Source organism: Ammodytes marinus, assembly GCF_949987685.1.
Source record: "Ammodytes marinus genome assembly, chromosome: 6".
NCBI classification, from domain to species: domain Eukaryota; kingdom Metazoa; phylum Chordata; class Actinopteri; order Uranoscopiformes; family Ammodytidae; genus Ammodytes; species Ammodytes marinus.
This window is the reverse complement of record NC_137235.1, coordinates 2,008,520-2,027,257: the sequence shown is the minus strand read 5'-3', so window position 1 is coordinate 2,027,257 and position 18,738 is coordinate 2,008,520. Positions and strand designations below refer to the sequence as shown.

General features: G+C 38.8%; 1 protein-coding gene across 1 annotated transcript; it reads left to right on the top strand.

Annotated features, from left to right (window-relative positions):
• Positions 1-5,388: 5,388 nt before the first annotated feature.
• Positions 5,389-18,511, top strand: LOC307252234 (uncharacterized protein; the record flags this gene model as incomplete). Its single annotated transcript, XM_080029868.1, has 5 exons — positions 5,389-5,822; positions 6,477-7,862; positions 8,547-8,605; positions 16,177-16,456; positions 17,112-18,511. The coding sequence occupies exons 1-5, from the start codon at positions 5,561-5,563 to the stop codon at positions 18,509-18,511; spliced, it is 3,387 nt and encodes a 1,128-aa protein (XP_079885994.1). The 5' UTR covers positions 5,389-5,560.
• Between the last annotated feature and the right edge of the window lie 227 nt (positions 18,512-18,738).

Here is an 18,738-nt window from a genome sequence, read left to right as displayed (position 1 = left end):
TCCTGTAAAACAGTGTAGACAGTAGATGTGCAGTTTTTATAACTATGTGTTATAATATGTTTGAACATGTATTTTCAGTGAGATCTTTGTAAAAGCTGATTAAGACCCCTCACTATGAGATCAGATATTGATTTTCACTTTTTCAGACCATGTTTCTAGAGACTTGTAACTTGGATTGTCGTCATATTTGTTGCTGAAAAATGACTGTTGTTGTATTTACTCGCTGCTGAGATATCAGCTGTCAATCAATACTTATGGGCGGGACTTTGAAATCTTCTCAATTGTTTTTCAGTTAAATGGTGACTATAATTTACCTTAACTGACATTTATCTTCATGAACATATAAACTTCTCTGCGCTCTAAATGATTGTTGAATATTTGTATTGATGTATTTGTTTGCTGTTGTGTTCATTACAGAGGATGCACCAGCCCTTAATCTTTTCTTGATATTTTGCTATCACCCCTTTGTCCAATGGTATAGGACAATATCCCGAAAATTAAAGCCTAAATACATTCTAATGTATTTTTGATTAAATGTTCAAATTGAGGTAAAAATGAGGAACCAGGACCATAATCAATGGAGAAATAATTTTGTATATTCTATTAGCAGAACTGAGATTGAAGTGAAGTTGATATGTAAATGAAATAATTCAACAGCCTGATTGTTGTTAGAAAAATACATTTTCCAATATTATTGATGTAATACTAATCACATAATATTTACCTTTACTTTTATATAATCAACTAACAGTCGATATACTGATAAGTTCATGATATTATCTAATCAAACTATTTAACCTAAATATTTCTTGTTATACGAGACAGGGATAGAAGCAGAGGCCCATATGACACATCTGTGGGAGAGAAATACTCAGGAGATAGAGGAGCATTTTCCCAGCACTGAGAGAGGTTTGTAGCTACTTAACAAAGGAATATTTGATAGGATTTGATCTGCTGACTAACCATAAGACACATAGCTACAAACCACGCACGTAGGTTGAGGAGAAGAGCAGGAGAGTTATAGCGATTTTCCTTACGCATATGACAGCTGGAGGGAAGACCATTCGATTGGACAAGAAGAGGAAACAGGCGGTCACAATGCTTGGAATAAGCTTGACAGCCTATGGAGAGCTTAAGTTTAAAACCACTGTTCTTACCGGCACTATTAACAACCAATCATAGACATGTAGATTTGATATAATTTTAAGATCTGTCTGTAAGGGACTCACTGTCACTTTTTTTCTCATCCTGGATGCTGAACACATCTTGTACCTTGTCAATTTACTTTAAATAAAACTAAAGCCTTGAAAATACAGGCTTGAACTTTATATCTTTCTCTTGTTATTTTTCCTTCACATTTCTGGCCAAAGAACACGCTTTCTGTTATTTTTTAACATTGTTAAAGTCATAAATAAAGATTTCATTATTTTCCCCCAGAATAAGTGTTTTCTTATTTATTAATACACAGCTGGAGGAGACAATTAGAAACTAATATGACAAGGTTCACTGTTGACATGTGAAAGCGAAAGAGCATATTGTGGCAGACTGAATGCCACAAAAAACACTTTTGGAAACTTTCTGAAAATGGTTATTTTCTGCTTTATAAATGATTTGTAATGTTCTTAATTTAACCAATTATTTAATTTACAGCCTTTAATTCAATAAAATATGTTTTAGAATAGTTCACATCTGTACCTGTTTGGTTGTTATTGATAATAGGCTGCATCACAATAGATTACACATACAGCTGTAGGTCACCTTGGCAACAGCCACCAAGAGGCAAAGGATTCTGGTGGGATTGCTAAACAAAATTGGTAAAACACACACACACACACACACACACACACACACACACACACACACACACACACACACACACATATATATTCTTGTACTTCTTACTCGTGAGGACCCTTATTGACATAATAAATTCCCTAGCCCCTATCCCTAACATTGACCATCATAACTAAATGCGTAACCCCAACCCTTCCACATATCCTAACCTAAAATGAATTCATACCTGAACCTTAAACCTAGTTTTAACCCTCAAACAGCCTTAAAAGAAGTGAGGACCAGGCAACATTTCCTCACTTTCCAAAAGTGTCCTCACTCCGATGGTGAAAAGCCAAAACTGGTCCCCACAAAGATGCCTGTACAAGTACTTACACACACACACACACACATACACACACACACACACACACACACACACACACACACACACACACACACACACACACACACACACACACACACACACACGCACACACACACACACACACACACACACATATCTATCATGCACATGGGGCCCATTCATTAACCCCATTCATGGTGGGAATGCTGATTTCTTGGAGCCTGTTTCACTCAACCAAAGAAAAAGATAAATACATCCCATTTGCTTCTCAGCTGTAGGATCAAATCTCCACTGAACACCACTGATGCTGACTGTGAATATCAGAGGGAGTGACAGAGAATTGTTGGAAGCTGGTCACATTTGCATCGCTAAAGTCTCTATTGATGCACCAATCCAATATTTTTCCGCTTCAATCCGATTCGGATATCTGGGTTTTGGTTTTCGGCCGATACTGATACAGTACAATATCATAATTAATGTACTTAAATTTTCCCGGTGATATTATGTGTACGGTTATACACGCCTAAGCAGCGCGGCGATGCTTATTTAAAGAGCATATGATATATTTAAAAAACTAAATGCAAACACTGCAAAAAAGGAAGAAAAAAAGCCCTACAACATAGATTGCTTGAGCCAAAGTTCACATGGATTCACTCACAAGTGACGTGAGTGTGAGCATCATTTTAATGTTATAGTCTTGTGCTTTTTATACTATATACTCTATTTTTCACACCTTTGTATGTTTATTAAATTCACATTATTGAGCACTCTAGGCTCACCGTATTGTAAGTGCACATAAAAACACTGTATATACAGAGGCAGGCAGTTTCAGTAGATACTTTTTATCACTTGCCCAAGGTCAGGGGAGAACTATTTGTGTGGGATGTGCCAGCACATGACAACCGGCCTAGCAACGACCCCGCACCCTCCCTTCACCTTATCAGCAGGGTAGTGTAAACCATGAAATGTATCTTATGAAGACCAGCCAGAAGGAGACGTCATCGGGAAGCCAAGCCTAACATCTACGGCCAACACATATTCTTCCAATCAGAAATAATGTATCTGTTTCCATATAACACTATGTCCTACCATTTTGTCTTGAGTCTTACTGGGGACACTTTTTGAGAACCAGTAAGCTCCATGTAGGCCGACATGTTTCTGCTCACTCAATTTAGATAATAAACCTTTAAGCTTTGAAATAAATCTTCTACTTTTTCTTCCTTATTCAACCCTGGTTAAAAGAACAAGAAATATTTTCCTAACAGTAGTACCATTGGTTTGAAACACAGAATGTATTACTAATACAACAAAAACATATCCAGTCTCTGTAACCAGATAAGAAAATATCTTAACATAATTTTATGAAATCAACTCAATTCATGACCCTTAATGCCACTGTGTGTCTATCAGTGACACTGGGATAATGCAGTTTAGTCTGTGATGAAGTGGTTTTTTCTTATATTGTGCTGCCATCATGTGGCAACAAATAATCACTACACACTGATTATTGAGAAGTTGGACAAAACAGGGTGCAATGTTCAACAAATTAATATGTTTACCCTTCACATTTAGAAATAAAACATCCTTTCACATGAGATGACTATTTTTTCTCAATCTACTATAGACACTGTGGTACATACATGCAACTGTATTTATTAACAGAGGGATTGTGAAGCTAAAAGTGTTAAACTTGTTAGAGATAGGCCTCTATGTAACACTTCGTGAAGCTGATTTGTTTCAAGGCTTCCACATAACCTGTCATGTTAAATCATTGTCACGTGTGTTATCTGTGGATGAAGAAGTGGGAATACATGTAGGCTACAGTACACTTTGTCTTTTTTAGTACTTCTTTTTGTCGTTGTTTTAACTTTATATGTGTTTGGCTTTTGGATATTAGTTTTGAGGCTAAATGTTGAAATATGCACTAAGCAGTTTCAGGGGAGGGATATTTTGTTGACATTGGCACAGCCATCAGTTAGTTTTCAAGACATATTTTTAGCAAATTACATTTTTTACATGGAAAAAGTATATCATCGTAATTCAAAACTAAATTATTTTGAGGAACATAGAACCACACATTAGACTATGATATGTTTGTAAACCAAACTCTGGGCCCTACTGCTGTAACAATAACAATGATAGTAAGATAGTAACTTGTAAGGTAGCTTTCTTACTTAGAACAGTGTTTCAGGGATCCAATTTCCCTGTCAGTAGAGTTTTTTTTATTCAGATATGAGTATATACCTTAGAATATGTTCACTTCTCTGACACACACAAAGTTACATAGTGAACCTTTAATGTGGGCTTGACACCATTCTGGGATTGTATAAATAAAGATATTTCTGTTTGTTTTGCAGTTGTTTGGAATACATGTTATGTTTGTAAAATAATTTTGGTGGAAGCAGGAACAAATTAAATAGAAAATAAATTTCTAATAATAAAAAAATAAACGATTGTCCTTCGGGAACTACTAAACAAATTAATGTACCTGCTTCAGAACCGGTTTGGTGACTTTCACCGTTGGTCTGACATAATACCAGCAAACTCTAGTTTCAGCAATTATTGTGTGTATTTCACAATGAAACCTCCCACGAGCGTATGGGCACATATATATATATGTTTATATACAATTAAGGAACACTGATTTCTGTTAAAACTCAACTTTTATTAAATTTATCATACAATTACTTTCACTGTTTTTTTTTCATCGACCTGATTTGCATATTAACAATCAGGCAGATAAACCTTCTAGTTCTTGAAGATGAGTTCCTGGAACTAAACATTTCTGGTAGTGTCAGTGGAAAAGCGGCTTTAAATAGGCTTTAAATTAAGCTGTATGTCTTTTAACACAATTGGCTAATCCGATATTTTATAGAAGGTAAATATTTCGTAAAGTGATTGTTAACACATTGCAGAGTCAGATTGTATTGTTTTTAAGAGTAAGACACATTATTAGAAGAGTTTTCCTCCTAAAAGCTGAAGTGACCTGTGTATTTAAACTTGTAAACAAGTGTTATACACACACACACACAAACACACAAACAAACACACACACACACAGTATCCGTCTCAGCCGCTCCTCTTCCTGGAATGAAGCAAAGCTCGATAAACACTCCCTCTTGTACCTGCTCTGAAACACAGTCAGCTCCGCTCTGAATCCCTCCCCTTTAGATCTACTGTGTGAAGATGGGCGTAACCAACGAGTGGTGAAGGGCAGGCCCCATTCACTGTACACACACATTAAGTTCAGATCAGAGCTCAAACTAGTTTCTGTTCTTGTGAAAAGAAACTCAGACAGTCGCTGACACAGATAGTTGAAATGGTGCCGAAAGGATCCAAGCTGGATAGATAGATATATAGATAGATAGATAGATAGACAGACAGACAGACAGACAGACAGACAGACAGACAGACAGAGTTGAAATGGCGCAGAAAGGATCTCAGCTGGACCGTGACACTTTCTCTTGTTCGATATGTCTGGATCTACTGAAGGATCCGGTTGCTCTTCCCTGTGGACACAGCTACTGCATGGACTGTATCAAAGACTTCTGGGATGAAAAGGAAATCTACAGCTGCCCTCAGTGTAGGCAGACCTTCAGCCCGAGGCCTGTCCTGGGGAAAAACACCATGTTAGCAGTTTTAGTGGAGGAGCTGAAGAAGACTGGACTCCAAGCTGCTACAAGAGGTAGTGTATTGTTTCTTAACAAAATGTAATGTAAAATTATTCCAGTATGTTTAAGTGACATTCAAAAAGTGTAAAGCAAGTTTTCTTAATTATTGTGATAATATCCAAATCGCAAATCGTCACCCTCTTAAAATAATGGCCTAAGTCACTTTTTGGCCAAAAAGATTGTTTTGCTTAAATCATCTCCTCATGATGCTGGCCACCTCTGGTAAAATGGCCTAAATCCTCAGTTGAACAGATCATGTGATTGTACTTGACATAGGCCATTATACCATATTACCAGAATGTCAAGAGTGTGTTTTAGGCCATTTTATTTTGCCTAAGTCAAAATGTACTGTTCATTTTTTCTTCAAGGACATTTCACAAGTGTGTAAAATGGCTTAAGTCACAAGTTAAACATTAATAAAAAGTGTTTATTCCTAATATCTTACATAATTGACAGAAATTGTTATTACAATGTCAAGAGTCATCTTTTGACATAACCTGTTTGAATGAAATGAAAAATGAATATCATATATTCAATCTTTGGTTAAGTTTTTTGTGTTTCCTGAAAACACTGAAAAAATTACTTATGCCATTATTTTAAGAGGGTGACAAAATAGTTTGGCAAGGAAAATATTGACATAAAAATTTGACATTGTCCCATGTCCCTAGCTGCTGCTGCTGCTGATCACTGCTATGCTGGACCTGAAGATGTGGCCTGTGACGTCTGCACTGGGAGAAAACTGAAAGCCCTCAAGTCCTGTCTGGTGTGTCTGGTCTCTTACTGTGAGGAACACCTCCAGCCTCATTACAACGTAGCTCAATTACAGAAACACAAGCTGGTGGAGCCTTCCAAGAATCTCCAGGAGAACATCTGCTCCAGTCACGATAAGGTGATGGAGATATTCTGCCGTACCGATCAGCAGTCTATCTGTTATCTGTGTTTAATGGACAAACACAAAGGCCACGACACAGTGTCAGCTGCAGCTGAATTTACTGAAAAGCTGAAAGAGCTCGAGATGAATCGACAAAACATCCAGGTGAGAATCCAGGACAGAGAGAAAGATGTGAAGGTTCTTCAACAGGAGGTGGAGGCTATCAATGGCTCTGCTGATAAAGCAGTGGAGCACAGTGAGAAGACCTTCGCCGAGCTGATCCGTCTCATCCAGAAAAGAGGCTCTGATGTGAAGCAGCAGGTCAGAGCAAAGCAGGAAGCTGAAGTGAGTCGAGTCAGAGATCTTCAGGAGAAGCTGGAGCAGGAGATCGCTGATTTGAAGAGGAGAGACGCTGAGCTGAAGACGCTGTCACACACAGAGGACCACAACCAGTTTCTACACGACTACACCTCACTGCAACCACTTAGTGAATCTACATCCAGCATCAACATCCGTCCTCTGAGATACTTTGAGGACGTGAAAGCTGCTGTGTCAGAAGCCAGAGAGACACTACAGGACGTCCTGACAAACATCTCACTGACAGTGACTCAAGTGGATGTTTTACTGTCACCACCAGAGCCCAAGACCAGAGCTGATTTCTTAATATATTCACGTGAAATCACACTGGATCCAAACACAGCACACACACGGCTGTTTTTATCTGAGGGGAACAGAAAAGCTACAGTAGTCCTACAAGAACAGCCTTATCCTAGTCATCCAGACAGATTCACTGGATGGGCTCAGGTCCTGAGTGCAGAGAGTCTGACTGGACGTCGTTACTGGGAGGTGGAGTGGAGAGGCAGAGAAGTTTATGTAGCAGTTGCATACAAGAATATCAGTAGAGAAGAAAGGTCGGATGAATGTGGATTTGGACGTAATGACAAATCCTCTGCGTTACATTGTCACAAAAGCAGTTTAACATTCTGGTTCAACAATATCCAAACTCCCGTCAAAGGTCGCCCGTCCTCCAGAATAGGAGTGTACCTGGATCACAGTGCAGGTGTTCTGTCCTTCTACAGCGTCTCTGAAACCATGACTCTCCTCCACAGAGTCCAGACCACATTCACTCAACCGCTCTATGCTGGGTTTCGGTTTCATCATAATGATGACAGTGCTGAGTTCAGTAAACTCAAGTAGACAAGTCATTCAAGGGGTTAGTGGGTGAAACTCTCTGTTTTCATCCTTAAAGGCCCTGTAGAGCCAAATGCACAAAATCCTTCTAACAATGTCATCTGGGGAGTTAGTTGCATATTAGTAAGCATCTGAAAAGAGTTAGGTATATTTATCAATCCAAAAACTTTACAGAAATTCCGTTTACATTAAGGACTTTGAACCAATCACAGCCGTTATCTGCCCGAAAATTCAATGAAAACAATGAATGTCACCATGGAGACCGATTGATACAGCCACACCCACACAGTCCTGTCAAACACTCTAGACACTAAATAAGCATTTTTTATCATTCTGTTTTATGTATGTATATGTATTTTCAGCCAGATTTTTGTTAAAGCTTATTAATATCCCTAACTATGGGATCATATATTGATTTTTACTTTTTTAGACCATGTTTCTAGAGGCTTGAAACCTGGATTGAAATATTTTTTTTAGCTGAAAAAAATATTGTAGTTTTATTTACCCACTGCTCAGATAACAGCTGTCAATCAAACATTATGGGCGGGACTTTGATCACTTCTCAATACTTTTTTTCTGTAAAATATTTCCTGTGTCTGTTTAGCCATGGAGGCTATCACTGCTCATGGTGACTATAGTTTGACCTAAACTGACATTTATGTGTATTGATGTACAGTGCACCGACGCTCCCCATCCAACCTGATGGAGCTCAAGGGGTTCTGTAAAGAGGAATGGGCAAAACTGGCCAAAGATAGGTGAGCTAAGATTGTGGCTTCAAATTCCAAAAGACGTGAGGCTGTAATTGCTGCCAGAGGTGCCACAAGAAAGTATTGAGCAAAGGATGTGAATACTTATGTACATATTGTATTTTAATTTTTAATTTTTTATACATTGGAAAACATCTCAAATTAACTACTCTATCTGTAATAACTAATTCTACTATCTGTAGAATTTTGAGGAAAATAAATAAATGTAATCCAGCGTTATTCCAGGCTGTAACATAACGAAATGTTTAAAAAGTGAAGCGCTGTGAACACTTCTCCGTATGCACTGTATGTGTTTGTTGTTGTGTCTCTTCCATTGCTTGGGTTCTTTAAAGATAAAGAACCAGACCTTAACATTTTCATGACATTTTGCTATCACCACTTTGTCCAATGGTATAGGATTTGTTTAAATACATTTGCATTTATTTGTTTAATTGATTATTTTTTCTAATTGAGGTAAAAATTAGGAACCTTGACCATAATTAATGGAGAAATAATTTAGTATTTTCTATTTACATAACTGAGATTGAAGTGAAGTGAATCTGTGAATGAAATAATTCAACAGCCTGTACTGATGGGATATGTGAACAAACTGATTGTTAACGTCATAAATAAAGATTGTATTATGTCCCCGAATACAACGTGGTTTCTTCTTCATTCATACAATGCTGGTGGAGAAAATTACAAAAATAATATTATAAAGTCAACAAAGTACATTGTTGACATTTGAAAGCGAAAGAGCATGTTGTGGCGAACAGAATGCAACAAAAAAATGTGTGGACACTTTCTGATAATGGTTATTTTTTGCTTTATAAATTATTTGTAATGTTTTTAATTCAAGGAAGTATTTATTTCACAGCCTTTAATTCATTTAAATATTGTTTTAGAATAGTTCAGACCTGTACCGGTTTGTTTTTTATTGATAATAGGCTGCATCACAATAGATGAACATACAGATGTAGGTCACCTTGGCAACAGCCACCAAGAGGCAAATTATTCTGATGGCATTGTAAAAAAAATTGGGTAAAACACACACATATTCTTGTACTTATTACTTGTGAGGACCCTTATTGACATAATACATTCCCTAGCCCCTATCCCTAACATTGACCATCATAACTAAATGCGTAACCCCAACCCTTCCACATACCCTAACCTAAAATTCATACCTGAACCTCAAACCTAGTTTTTACCCTCAAACAGCCTTAAAAAAAGTGAGGACCAGGCAAAATGTCCTCACTTTCCAAAAGTGTCCTCACTCCGATGGTCAAAAGCCAAAACTGGTCCCCACAAAGACACATGTACAAGTATGCATACACACACACACACACACACACACAGGTTTAGCCATCAAGAGGCAAATGATGCTGGTGGCAGTACTAAACAAAATGGGCAACACACACACACATATTCGTGTACATCTTACTTGTGAGGACCCTCATTGACATAATGCATTTCTTAGCCCCTAACCGTATACCTAACATTAACCATCATAACTGAATGCCTAACCTCAACCCTTTCTCTTACCCTAACCTAAACCTCATTCATACTCTTAACCTTCAAACAGGCCTTTGAAGAAATGAGGACTAGGCAACATTTCTTCACTTTCCACAAATGTCCTCACTCCGATGGTCAAAAGCCAACACTGGTCCCCACAAAGACGCATGTACATAAATGTAATAAATGTCATTTGCACTTTATATTACTAGAATCTCAAAGCTGTAGGATCAAATCTCCAAACACCACTGAGCCTGACTGAATATCAGAGGGAGTGACAGAGAATTGGTGGAAGCTGGTCACATTTGCAACGCTAATGTCTCTATAGATGCACCAATCCACTATTTTACCACATCAATCCGATTTTGATGTCTGGGTTTTGGTTATAGGTCGATATTGAAACAGTACAATATCATAATTAATAAAGTTTTTTAGCTGGTGATATTATGTGTAAGATTATATAAGCCTAAGTAACACAGCTATTCGTATATAAAGGAGCATAGGATTTAAAAAAAATATGCAACCACTGCTACAAAACAAAAAACCTTATAACATAAACTGCTTGTACAAAGGTTCACATGGACTCACTCACACAAGTGGCATGTGGTGGCTACAATTGGTTTGAAATACAATAAGTATTACTATTATACAATACAAAAAAAACATATCCAGTCACTATACCAGGCAAAGGTCCTCACTTTCCAAAAATGTCCTCACTCCGATGGTCAAAAGCCAAAACTGGTCCCCACAAAGACACATGTACACACAAACACACACACACTCATAGGACTAGCCACCTAGAAGCAAATGATGCTGGTGGCATTACTAAACAAAATGGGCAACACACACACATTACTTTGGTCAAAAGCCAAAACTGGTCCCCCAAAATATGCCTGTACAAGTATACACACACACACACACACACACACACACACACACACACACACACACACACACACACACACACACACACACACACACACACACACACACACACACACACACCCACACACACACCACACACACACATATCTATCATGCACATGGGGCCCATTCATTAACCCCCTCATGGTGGGAATGCTGATTTCTTGGAGCCTGTTTCACTCAACCAAAGATAAAGAGAAATAAATCCCATTTGCTTCTCAGCTGTAGGATCAAATCTCCACTGAACACCACTGATGCTGACTGTGAATATCAGAGGGAGAGACAGAGAGTTTGTGGAAGCTGGATACGTTTGCATCGCTAAAGTCTCTATTGATGCACCAATCCACTATTTTTCAGTTCCAATCCGATTTCGATATCTGGGTTTTGGTCATAGGCCGATACTGATAAGGTAGAATATCATAATTAATATTATTCAATTTTCCCGGTGATATAATGTGTACGGTTTCCCGGTGATATTATGTGTAAGGTTATACAAGCCTAAGCAGCACGGCAATTCTTATTTAAAGAGCATACAATATATTAAAAAAACTAAATGCAAACACTGCAAAAAAGGAAGAAAAAAAGCCCTACAACATAGATTGCTTGAGCCAAAGTTCACATGGATTCACTCACAAGTGGCGTGTGGTGAGTGTGAGAATAATTTTAATGTTATAGTCTTATGCTTTTTATACTGTAGACTCTATTTTTCACACCTTTGTATGTTTATTAAATTCACATTCTTGAGCACTCTAGGCTCACCGTATTGTAAGTGCACATAAAAACACTGTATATACAGAGGCAGGCAGTTTCAGTAGATACTTTTTATCACTTGCCCAAGGTCAGGGGAGAACTATTTGTGTGGGATGTGCCAGCACATGACAACCGGCCTAGCAACGACCCCGCACCCTCCCTTCACCTTATCAGCAGGGTAGTGTGAACCATGAAATGTATCTTATGAAGACCAGCCAGAAGGAGACGTCATCGGGAAGCCAAGCCTAACATCTACGGCCAACACATATTCTTCCAATCAGAAATAATGTATCTGTTTCCATATAACACTATGTCCCACCATTTTAACTTCGGTCTTACTGGGGACACTTTTTGAGAACCAGTAAGCTCCATGTAGGCCGACATGTTTCTGCTCACTCAATTTAGATAATAAACCTTTAAGCTTTGAAATAAATCTTCTACTTTTTCTTCCTTATTCCACCCTGGTTAAAAGAACACAACATATTTCCCTAACAGTAGTACCATTGGTTTGAAACACAGAATGTATTACTAATAATACAAAAACATATCCAGTCTCTGTAATAAGAAAAGAAAATATCTTAACATAATTGCATTTTTATCTACAGACAATACAATAAGAAATCAACTCAATTCATGACCTTAAATGCCACTATTTGTCTATCAATAACACTGGGAAAATACAGTTTAGCCTGTGATGAAGGGTTTTAGCTTATAGTCTGGTGCCATCATGTGGCAAATAATAATCACTACACACTGATACTTGAGAAGTTGGACAAAACAGGGTGCAATGTTCAACAAATTAATATGTTTACCCTTCAAATTTAGAAATAAAACACCCTTTCACATGAGATGACTATTTTTCTCAATCTACTATAGACACTGTGGTACATACATGCAACTGTATTTATTAACAGAGGGATTGTGAAGCTAAAAGTGTTAAACTTGTTAGAGATAGGCCTCTATGTAACACTTTGTGAAGCTGATTTGTTTCAAAGCTTCCACATAACCTGTCATGTTAAATCATTGTCACGTGTGTTATCTGTGGATGAAGAAGTGGGAATACATGTAGGCTACAGTACACTTTGTCTTTTTTAGTACTTCTTTTTGTCGTTGTTTTAACTTTATATGTGTTTGGCTTTTGGATATTAGTTTTGAGGCTAAATGTTGAAATATGCACTAAGCAGTTTCAGGGGAGGGATATTTTGTTGACATTGGCACAGCCATCAGTTAGTTTTTAAGACATATTTTTAGCATATTACATTTTTTACATGGAAAAAGTATATCATCGTAATTGAAAACTAAATTATTTTGAGGAACATAGAACCACACATTAGACTATGATATGTTTGTAAACCAAACTCTGGGCCCTACTGCTGTAACAATAACAATGATAGTAAGATAGTAACTTGTAAGGTAGCTTTCTTACTTAGAACAGTGTTTCAGGGATCCAATTTCCCTGTCAGTAGAGTTTTTTTTATTCAGATATGAGTATATACCTTAGAATATGTTCACTTCTCTGACACACACAAAGTTACATAGTGAACCTTTAATGTGGGCTTGACACCATTCTGGGATTGTATAAATAAAGATATTTCTGTTTGTTTTGCAGTTGTTTGGAATACATGTTATGTTTGTAAAATAATTTTGGTGGAAGCAGGAACAAATTAAATAGAAAATAAATTTCTAATAATAAAAAAATAAACGATTGTCCTTCGGGAACTACTAAACAAATTAATGTACCTGCTTCAGAACCGGTTTGGTGACTTTCACCGTTGGTCTGACATAATACCAGCAAACTCTAGTTTCAGCAATTATTGTGTGTATTTCACAATGAAACCTCCCACGAGCGTATGGGCACATATATATATATGTTTATATACAATTAAGGAACACTGATTTCTGTTAAAACTCAACTTTTATTAAATTTATCATACAATTACTTTCACTGTTTTTTTTTCATCGACCTGATTTGCATATTAACAATCAGGCAGATAAACCTTCTAGTTCTTGAAGATGAGTTCCTGGAACTAAACATTTCTGGTAGTGTCAGTGGAAAAGCGGCTTTAAATAGGCTTTATATTAAGCTGCATGTCTTTTAACACAATTGGCTAATCCGATATTTTATAGAAGGTAAATATTTCGTAAAGTGATTGTTAACACATTGCAGAGTCAAATTGTATTGTTTTTAAGAGTAAGACACATTATTAGAAGAGTTTTCCTCCTAAAAGCTGAAGTGACCTGTGTATTTAAACTTGTAAACAAGTGTTATACACACACACACAAACACACAAACAAACACACACACACACACACACACACACACAGTATCCGTCTCAGCCGCTCCTCTTCCTGGAATGAAGCAAAGCTCGATAAACACTCCCTCTTGTACCTGCTCTGAAACACAAGGCTCGTTCGACCTAACTTTCAGCTCGTCTGGAAAGTAGACGAGAGTAGCCGAGTGCAGTCGGGGGAGTGACGAAAATGCCTGACTGAAGCCGGACAGCTCCGAGTCGGAAGTAGCGTCCTTGTTGCGGATGCAGTTCGTTTTCTAGTTTTATTTTGAAGGCTTATTAGAAACATATTCGCAGGAGAGTCACACATGCTACAACCGATTAGAAGCAGAACACAACACAAAGACGAGTAAACACTTTAAAAGCGAGGGGCATTTTCAAAACAAGAAACGAGATATAATATCCCCATTCCCCACACATCTTTATCTTTCTTGTTACTTTACTAGAACACCTACTTTTAAGTGATAAAGAATAATTTACAAGAATAATTTACAAATCCAAATAAAGGAGGTTTAGTATTTCTCCCTTCACATAACGAATATGATCGGCCTAAATAAAGAAGGTCTAAGAAAAGATCCCTTATTATTATTGTAGAGATGGATATGATGAACTGTATTATGATGTGTAACAAACAAACTACTTGTTGTAGTTTTGGTCTGGCTTTGCGACACTACATGTAAAATACAATTCCCAGACCATTTAGATCACTTGAAATAAGCCTATGATTTAATCTTAATGGTATAAAAATCACTTCACCAAGATCTTATGTGACTCAAGTTTGTGTTCACTTTTAAATATATCTATACAGGAGAGTTACACATCCAAATTATTTCTATGTCAAGGGTTCAGAGGTTTAACTCTGATTAAGTACATTTCTGCTTAAATGCATATTGTGGCGGCCTAATGATTAAACATAAATTAAAATCAAAAAGAATGGATCGTAATTTAATTTTGAGCGGTGATGTCAGACTTTTGCCTAACCAATTGGGGAAACGCATCAAAGGCACGAGGTTTAAACTCCCAATTAGCGCTCAGCTCCGCCTGTCAGCAAGACGTTTCCCATCAGACATTTCGCTCCCGCAGCCCGTGGGGAGCAACTGCAGCGACTTGCTCCAGTGTCTGTGTCCGTCTTGATACCGCGGGACTTCAAAGTCTCAAGCAGCCGAGCCGCAGCCAGCCACGGGTGCAAGTCAGGGCCCCAGGACACTGCCTTTTCCGAGCAACCAGCATGGACTAGTGGCCAACCCATTAGTACTGCATGCTGTGAATGGGAGCTTATTTTCCATGAAAGCCCTAAGGCAGATTTTCCCGTCCACACCAATACAAGCGGCGAACAAGATTGTGTCGCCGCAAAATTTTTCTGGATATCAATCATAGGCTCAAACTTATCTTTAGACCATATACTATTAAACCTGAAGTTTTTTCATTTCAAAACGCCACATCAAGCGTTTTATTAGCCCAACGGCTTTTAACGGCTTTCAGTTTGTTTTCGAGGGAGGAGGAGGGAGTGGGCAGCCCGCTACGCTTGCCGCCCGTTGCCGCCCCCTCTTTCTTGATAGGTCGATGGCGCCACTACGTCATACACTCGGGCGTGCCAGGGCTCTCATGAAAGCAATATGGCAGCTTCCTTGTTGCTTCTCTGCGCCAATGAGAAGCTTTCATAGGAATGAATGAGCGCCATTTTTCAATACGGTGTCCATTTCTTTATATGTCCATGGTGCAAGTGGGACAAAAAGTCTAACCATAATGCAGTGCGCTCAGCAAGACGAGCGTCATAATTGCGCAGGTCTTAGCAAGACGGCGACAGGTCGAACGAGCCTACAGTCAGCTCCACTCTGAATCCCTCCCCTTTAGATCTACAGTGTGAAGATGGGCGTAACCAACGAGTGGTGAAGGGCAGGCCCCATTCACTGTACACACACATTAAGTTCAGATCAGAGCTCAAACTAGTTTCTGTTCTTGTGAAAAGCAACTCAGACAGTCGCTGACACAGATAGTTGAAATGGTGCCGAAAGGATCCAAGCTGGATAGATAGATAGATAGATAGATAGATAGATAGATAGACAGACAGACAGACAGACAGACAGACAGAGTTGAAATGGCGCAGAAAGGATCTCAGCTGGACCGTGACACTTTCTCTTGTTCGATATGTCTGGATCTACTGAAGGATCCGGTTGCTCTTCCCTGTGGACACAGCTACTGCATGGACTGTATCAAAGACTTCTGGGATGAAAAGGAAATCTACAGCTGCCCTCAGTGTAGGCAGACCTTCAGCCCGAGGCCTGCCCTGGGGAAAAACACCATTTTAGCAGTTTTAGTGGAGGAGCTGAAGAAGACTGGACTCCAAGCTGCTACAAGAGGTAGTGTATTGTTTCTTAACAAAATGAAAGGTAAAATGATTCCAGTATGTTTAAGTGACATTCAAAAAGTGTAAAGCAAGTTTTCTTAATTATTGTGATAATATCCAAATCGCAAATCGTCACCCTCTTAACATAATGGCCTAAGTCACTTTTTGGCCATAAATATTTTTTTGCTTAAATCATCTCCTCAAGATGCTGGCCACCTCTGGTAAAATGGCCTAAATCCTCAGTTGAACAGATCATGTGATTTTACTTGACATAGGTCATTATACCATATTACCAGAATGTCAAGAGTGTGTTTTAGGCCATTTTCTTTTGCCTAAGTCAAAATTTACTGTTAATTTTTTTTTTCAAGGACATTTCACAAGTGTGTAAAATGGCTTAAGTCACAAGTTAAACATTATTATAAAGGGTTTATTCCTAATATCTTACATAATTGATAGAAATTGTTATTACAATGTCAAGAGTCATCTTTTGACATAACCTGTTTGAGTGAAATTATAAATGAATATCATATATTCAATATTTGGTTAAGTTTTTTGTGTTTCCTGAAAACACTGAACAAATTGCTTAGGCCATTATTTTAAGAGGGTGACAAAATAGTTTGGCAAGGAAAATATAGACATAAAAATTTGACATTGTCCCATGTCCCTAGCTGCTGCTGCTGCTGATCACTGCTATGCTGGACCTGAAGATGTGGCCTGTGACGTCTGCACTGGGAGAAAACTGAAAGCCCTCAAGTCCTGTCTGGTGTGTCTGGTCTCTTACTGTGAGGAACACCTCCAGCCTCATTACAACGTGGCTCAATTACAGAAACACAAGCTGGTGGAGCCCTCCAAGAATCTCCAGGAGAACATCTGCTCCAGTCACGATAAGGTGATGGAGATTTTCTGCCGCACTGATCAGCAGTCTATCTGTTATCTGTGTTTAATGGACGAACACAAAGGCCACGACACAGTGTCAGCTGCAGCTGAATTTACTGAAAGGCTGAAAGAGCTCGAGATGAATCGACAAAACATCCAGGTGAGAATCCAGGAGCGAGAGAAAGATGTGAAGGTTCTTCAACAGGAGGTGGAGGCTATCAATGGCTCTGCTGATAAAGCAGTGGAGCACAGTGAGAAGACCTTCGCCGAGCTGATCCGTGTCATCCAGAAAAGAGGCTCTGATGTGAAGCAGCAGCTCAGAGCAAAGCAGGAAGCTGAAGTGAGTCGAGTCAGAGATCTTCAGGAGAAGCTGGAGCAGGAGATCGCTGATTTGAAGAGGAGAGACGCTGAGCTGAAGACGCTGTCACACACAGAGGACCACAACCAGTTTCTACACGACTACACCTCACTGCCACCACTCACTGAATCTACATCCAGCATCAACATCCGTCCTCTGAGATACTTTGAGGACGTGACAGCGGCTGTGTCAGAAGCCAGAGAGACACTACAGGACGTCCTGACAAACATCTCACTGACAGTGACTCAAGTGGATGTTTTACTGTCACCACCAGAGCCCAAGACCAGACCTGATTTCTTAATATATTCACGTGAAATCACACTGGATCCAAACACAGCACACACATGGCTGTTATTATCTGAGGGGAACAGAAAAGCAAAAAAAATGAGAGAAGAACAGTCATATCCTGGTCATCCAAACCGATTCACTGGACGTTGTCAGGTCCTGAGTAAAGAGAGTCTGACTGGACGTCGTTACTGGGAGGTGGAGTGGAGAGGGGAAGGAGTTGAGGTAGCAGTCGCATACAAGAATATCAGCAGAGCAGGGGAGATGAATGAATGTGCATTTGGACAAAATGATAAATCCTGGGCGTTATATTGTCTCCAAGGGTGGTTTCAATTCTGGTCCAACAATGTCCAAACTCCCGTCTCAGGTCCTCAGTCCTCCAGAATAGGAGTGTACCTGGATCACAGTGCAGGTGTTCTGTCCTTCTACCGCGTCTCTAAAACCATGACTCTCCTCCACAGAGTCCAGACCACATTCACTCAACCGCTCTATGCTGGAGTTTGGCTTGAATATTATGATGACACTGCTGAATTCTGTAAACTCAAATAGACAAGTTATTCAAGGCGCAAGTGTGTTAAACGTTGTGTTTTCATCCTGAAAGGCCCTGTAAAGCCAAATCCACAAAATATTTCTTGCATGGTAGTTTGCATCTGAAAAGAGTAAGGTATTTGTATCAATCCACAAATTTTACAGAAATTCAGTTTACATTAAGGACTTTGAACCAATCACAGCAGTTCTCGGCCCAAACATTCTATGAATGAATGCCTAATATAATC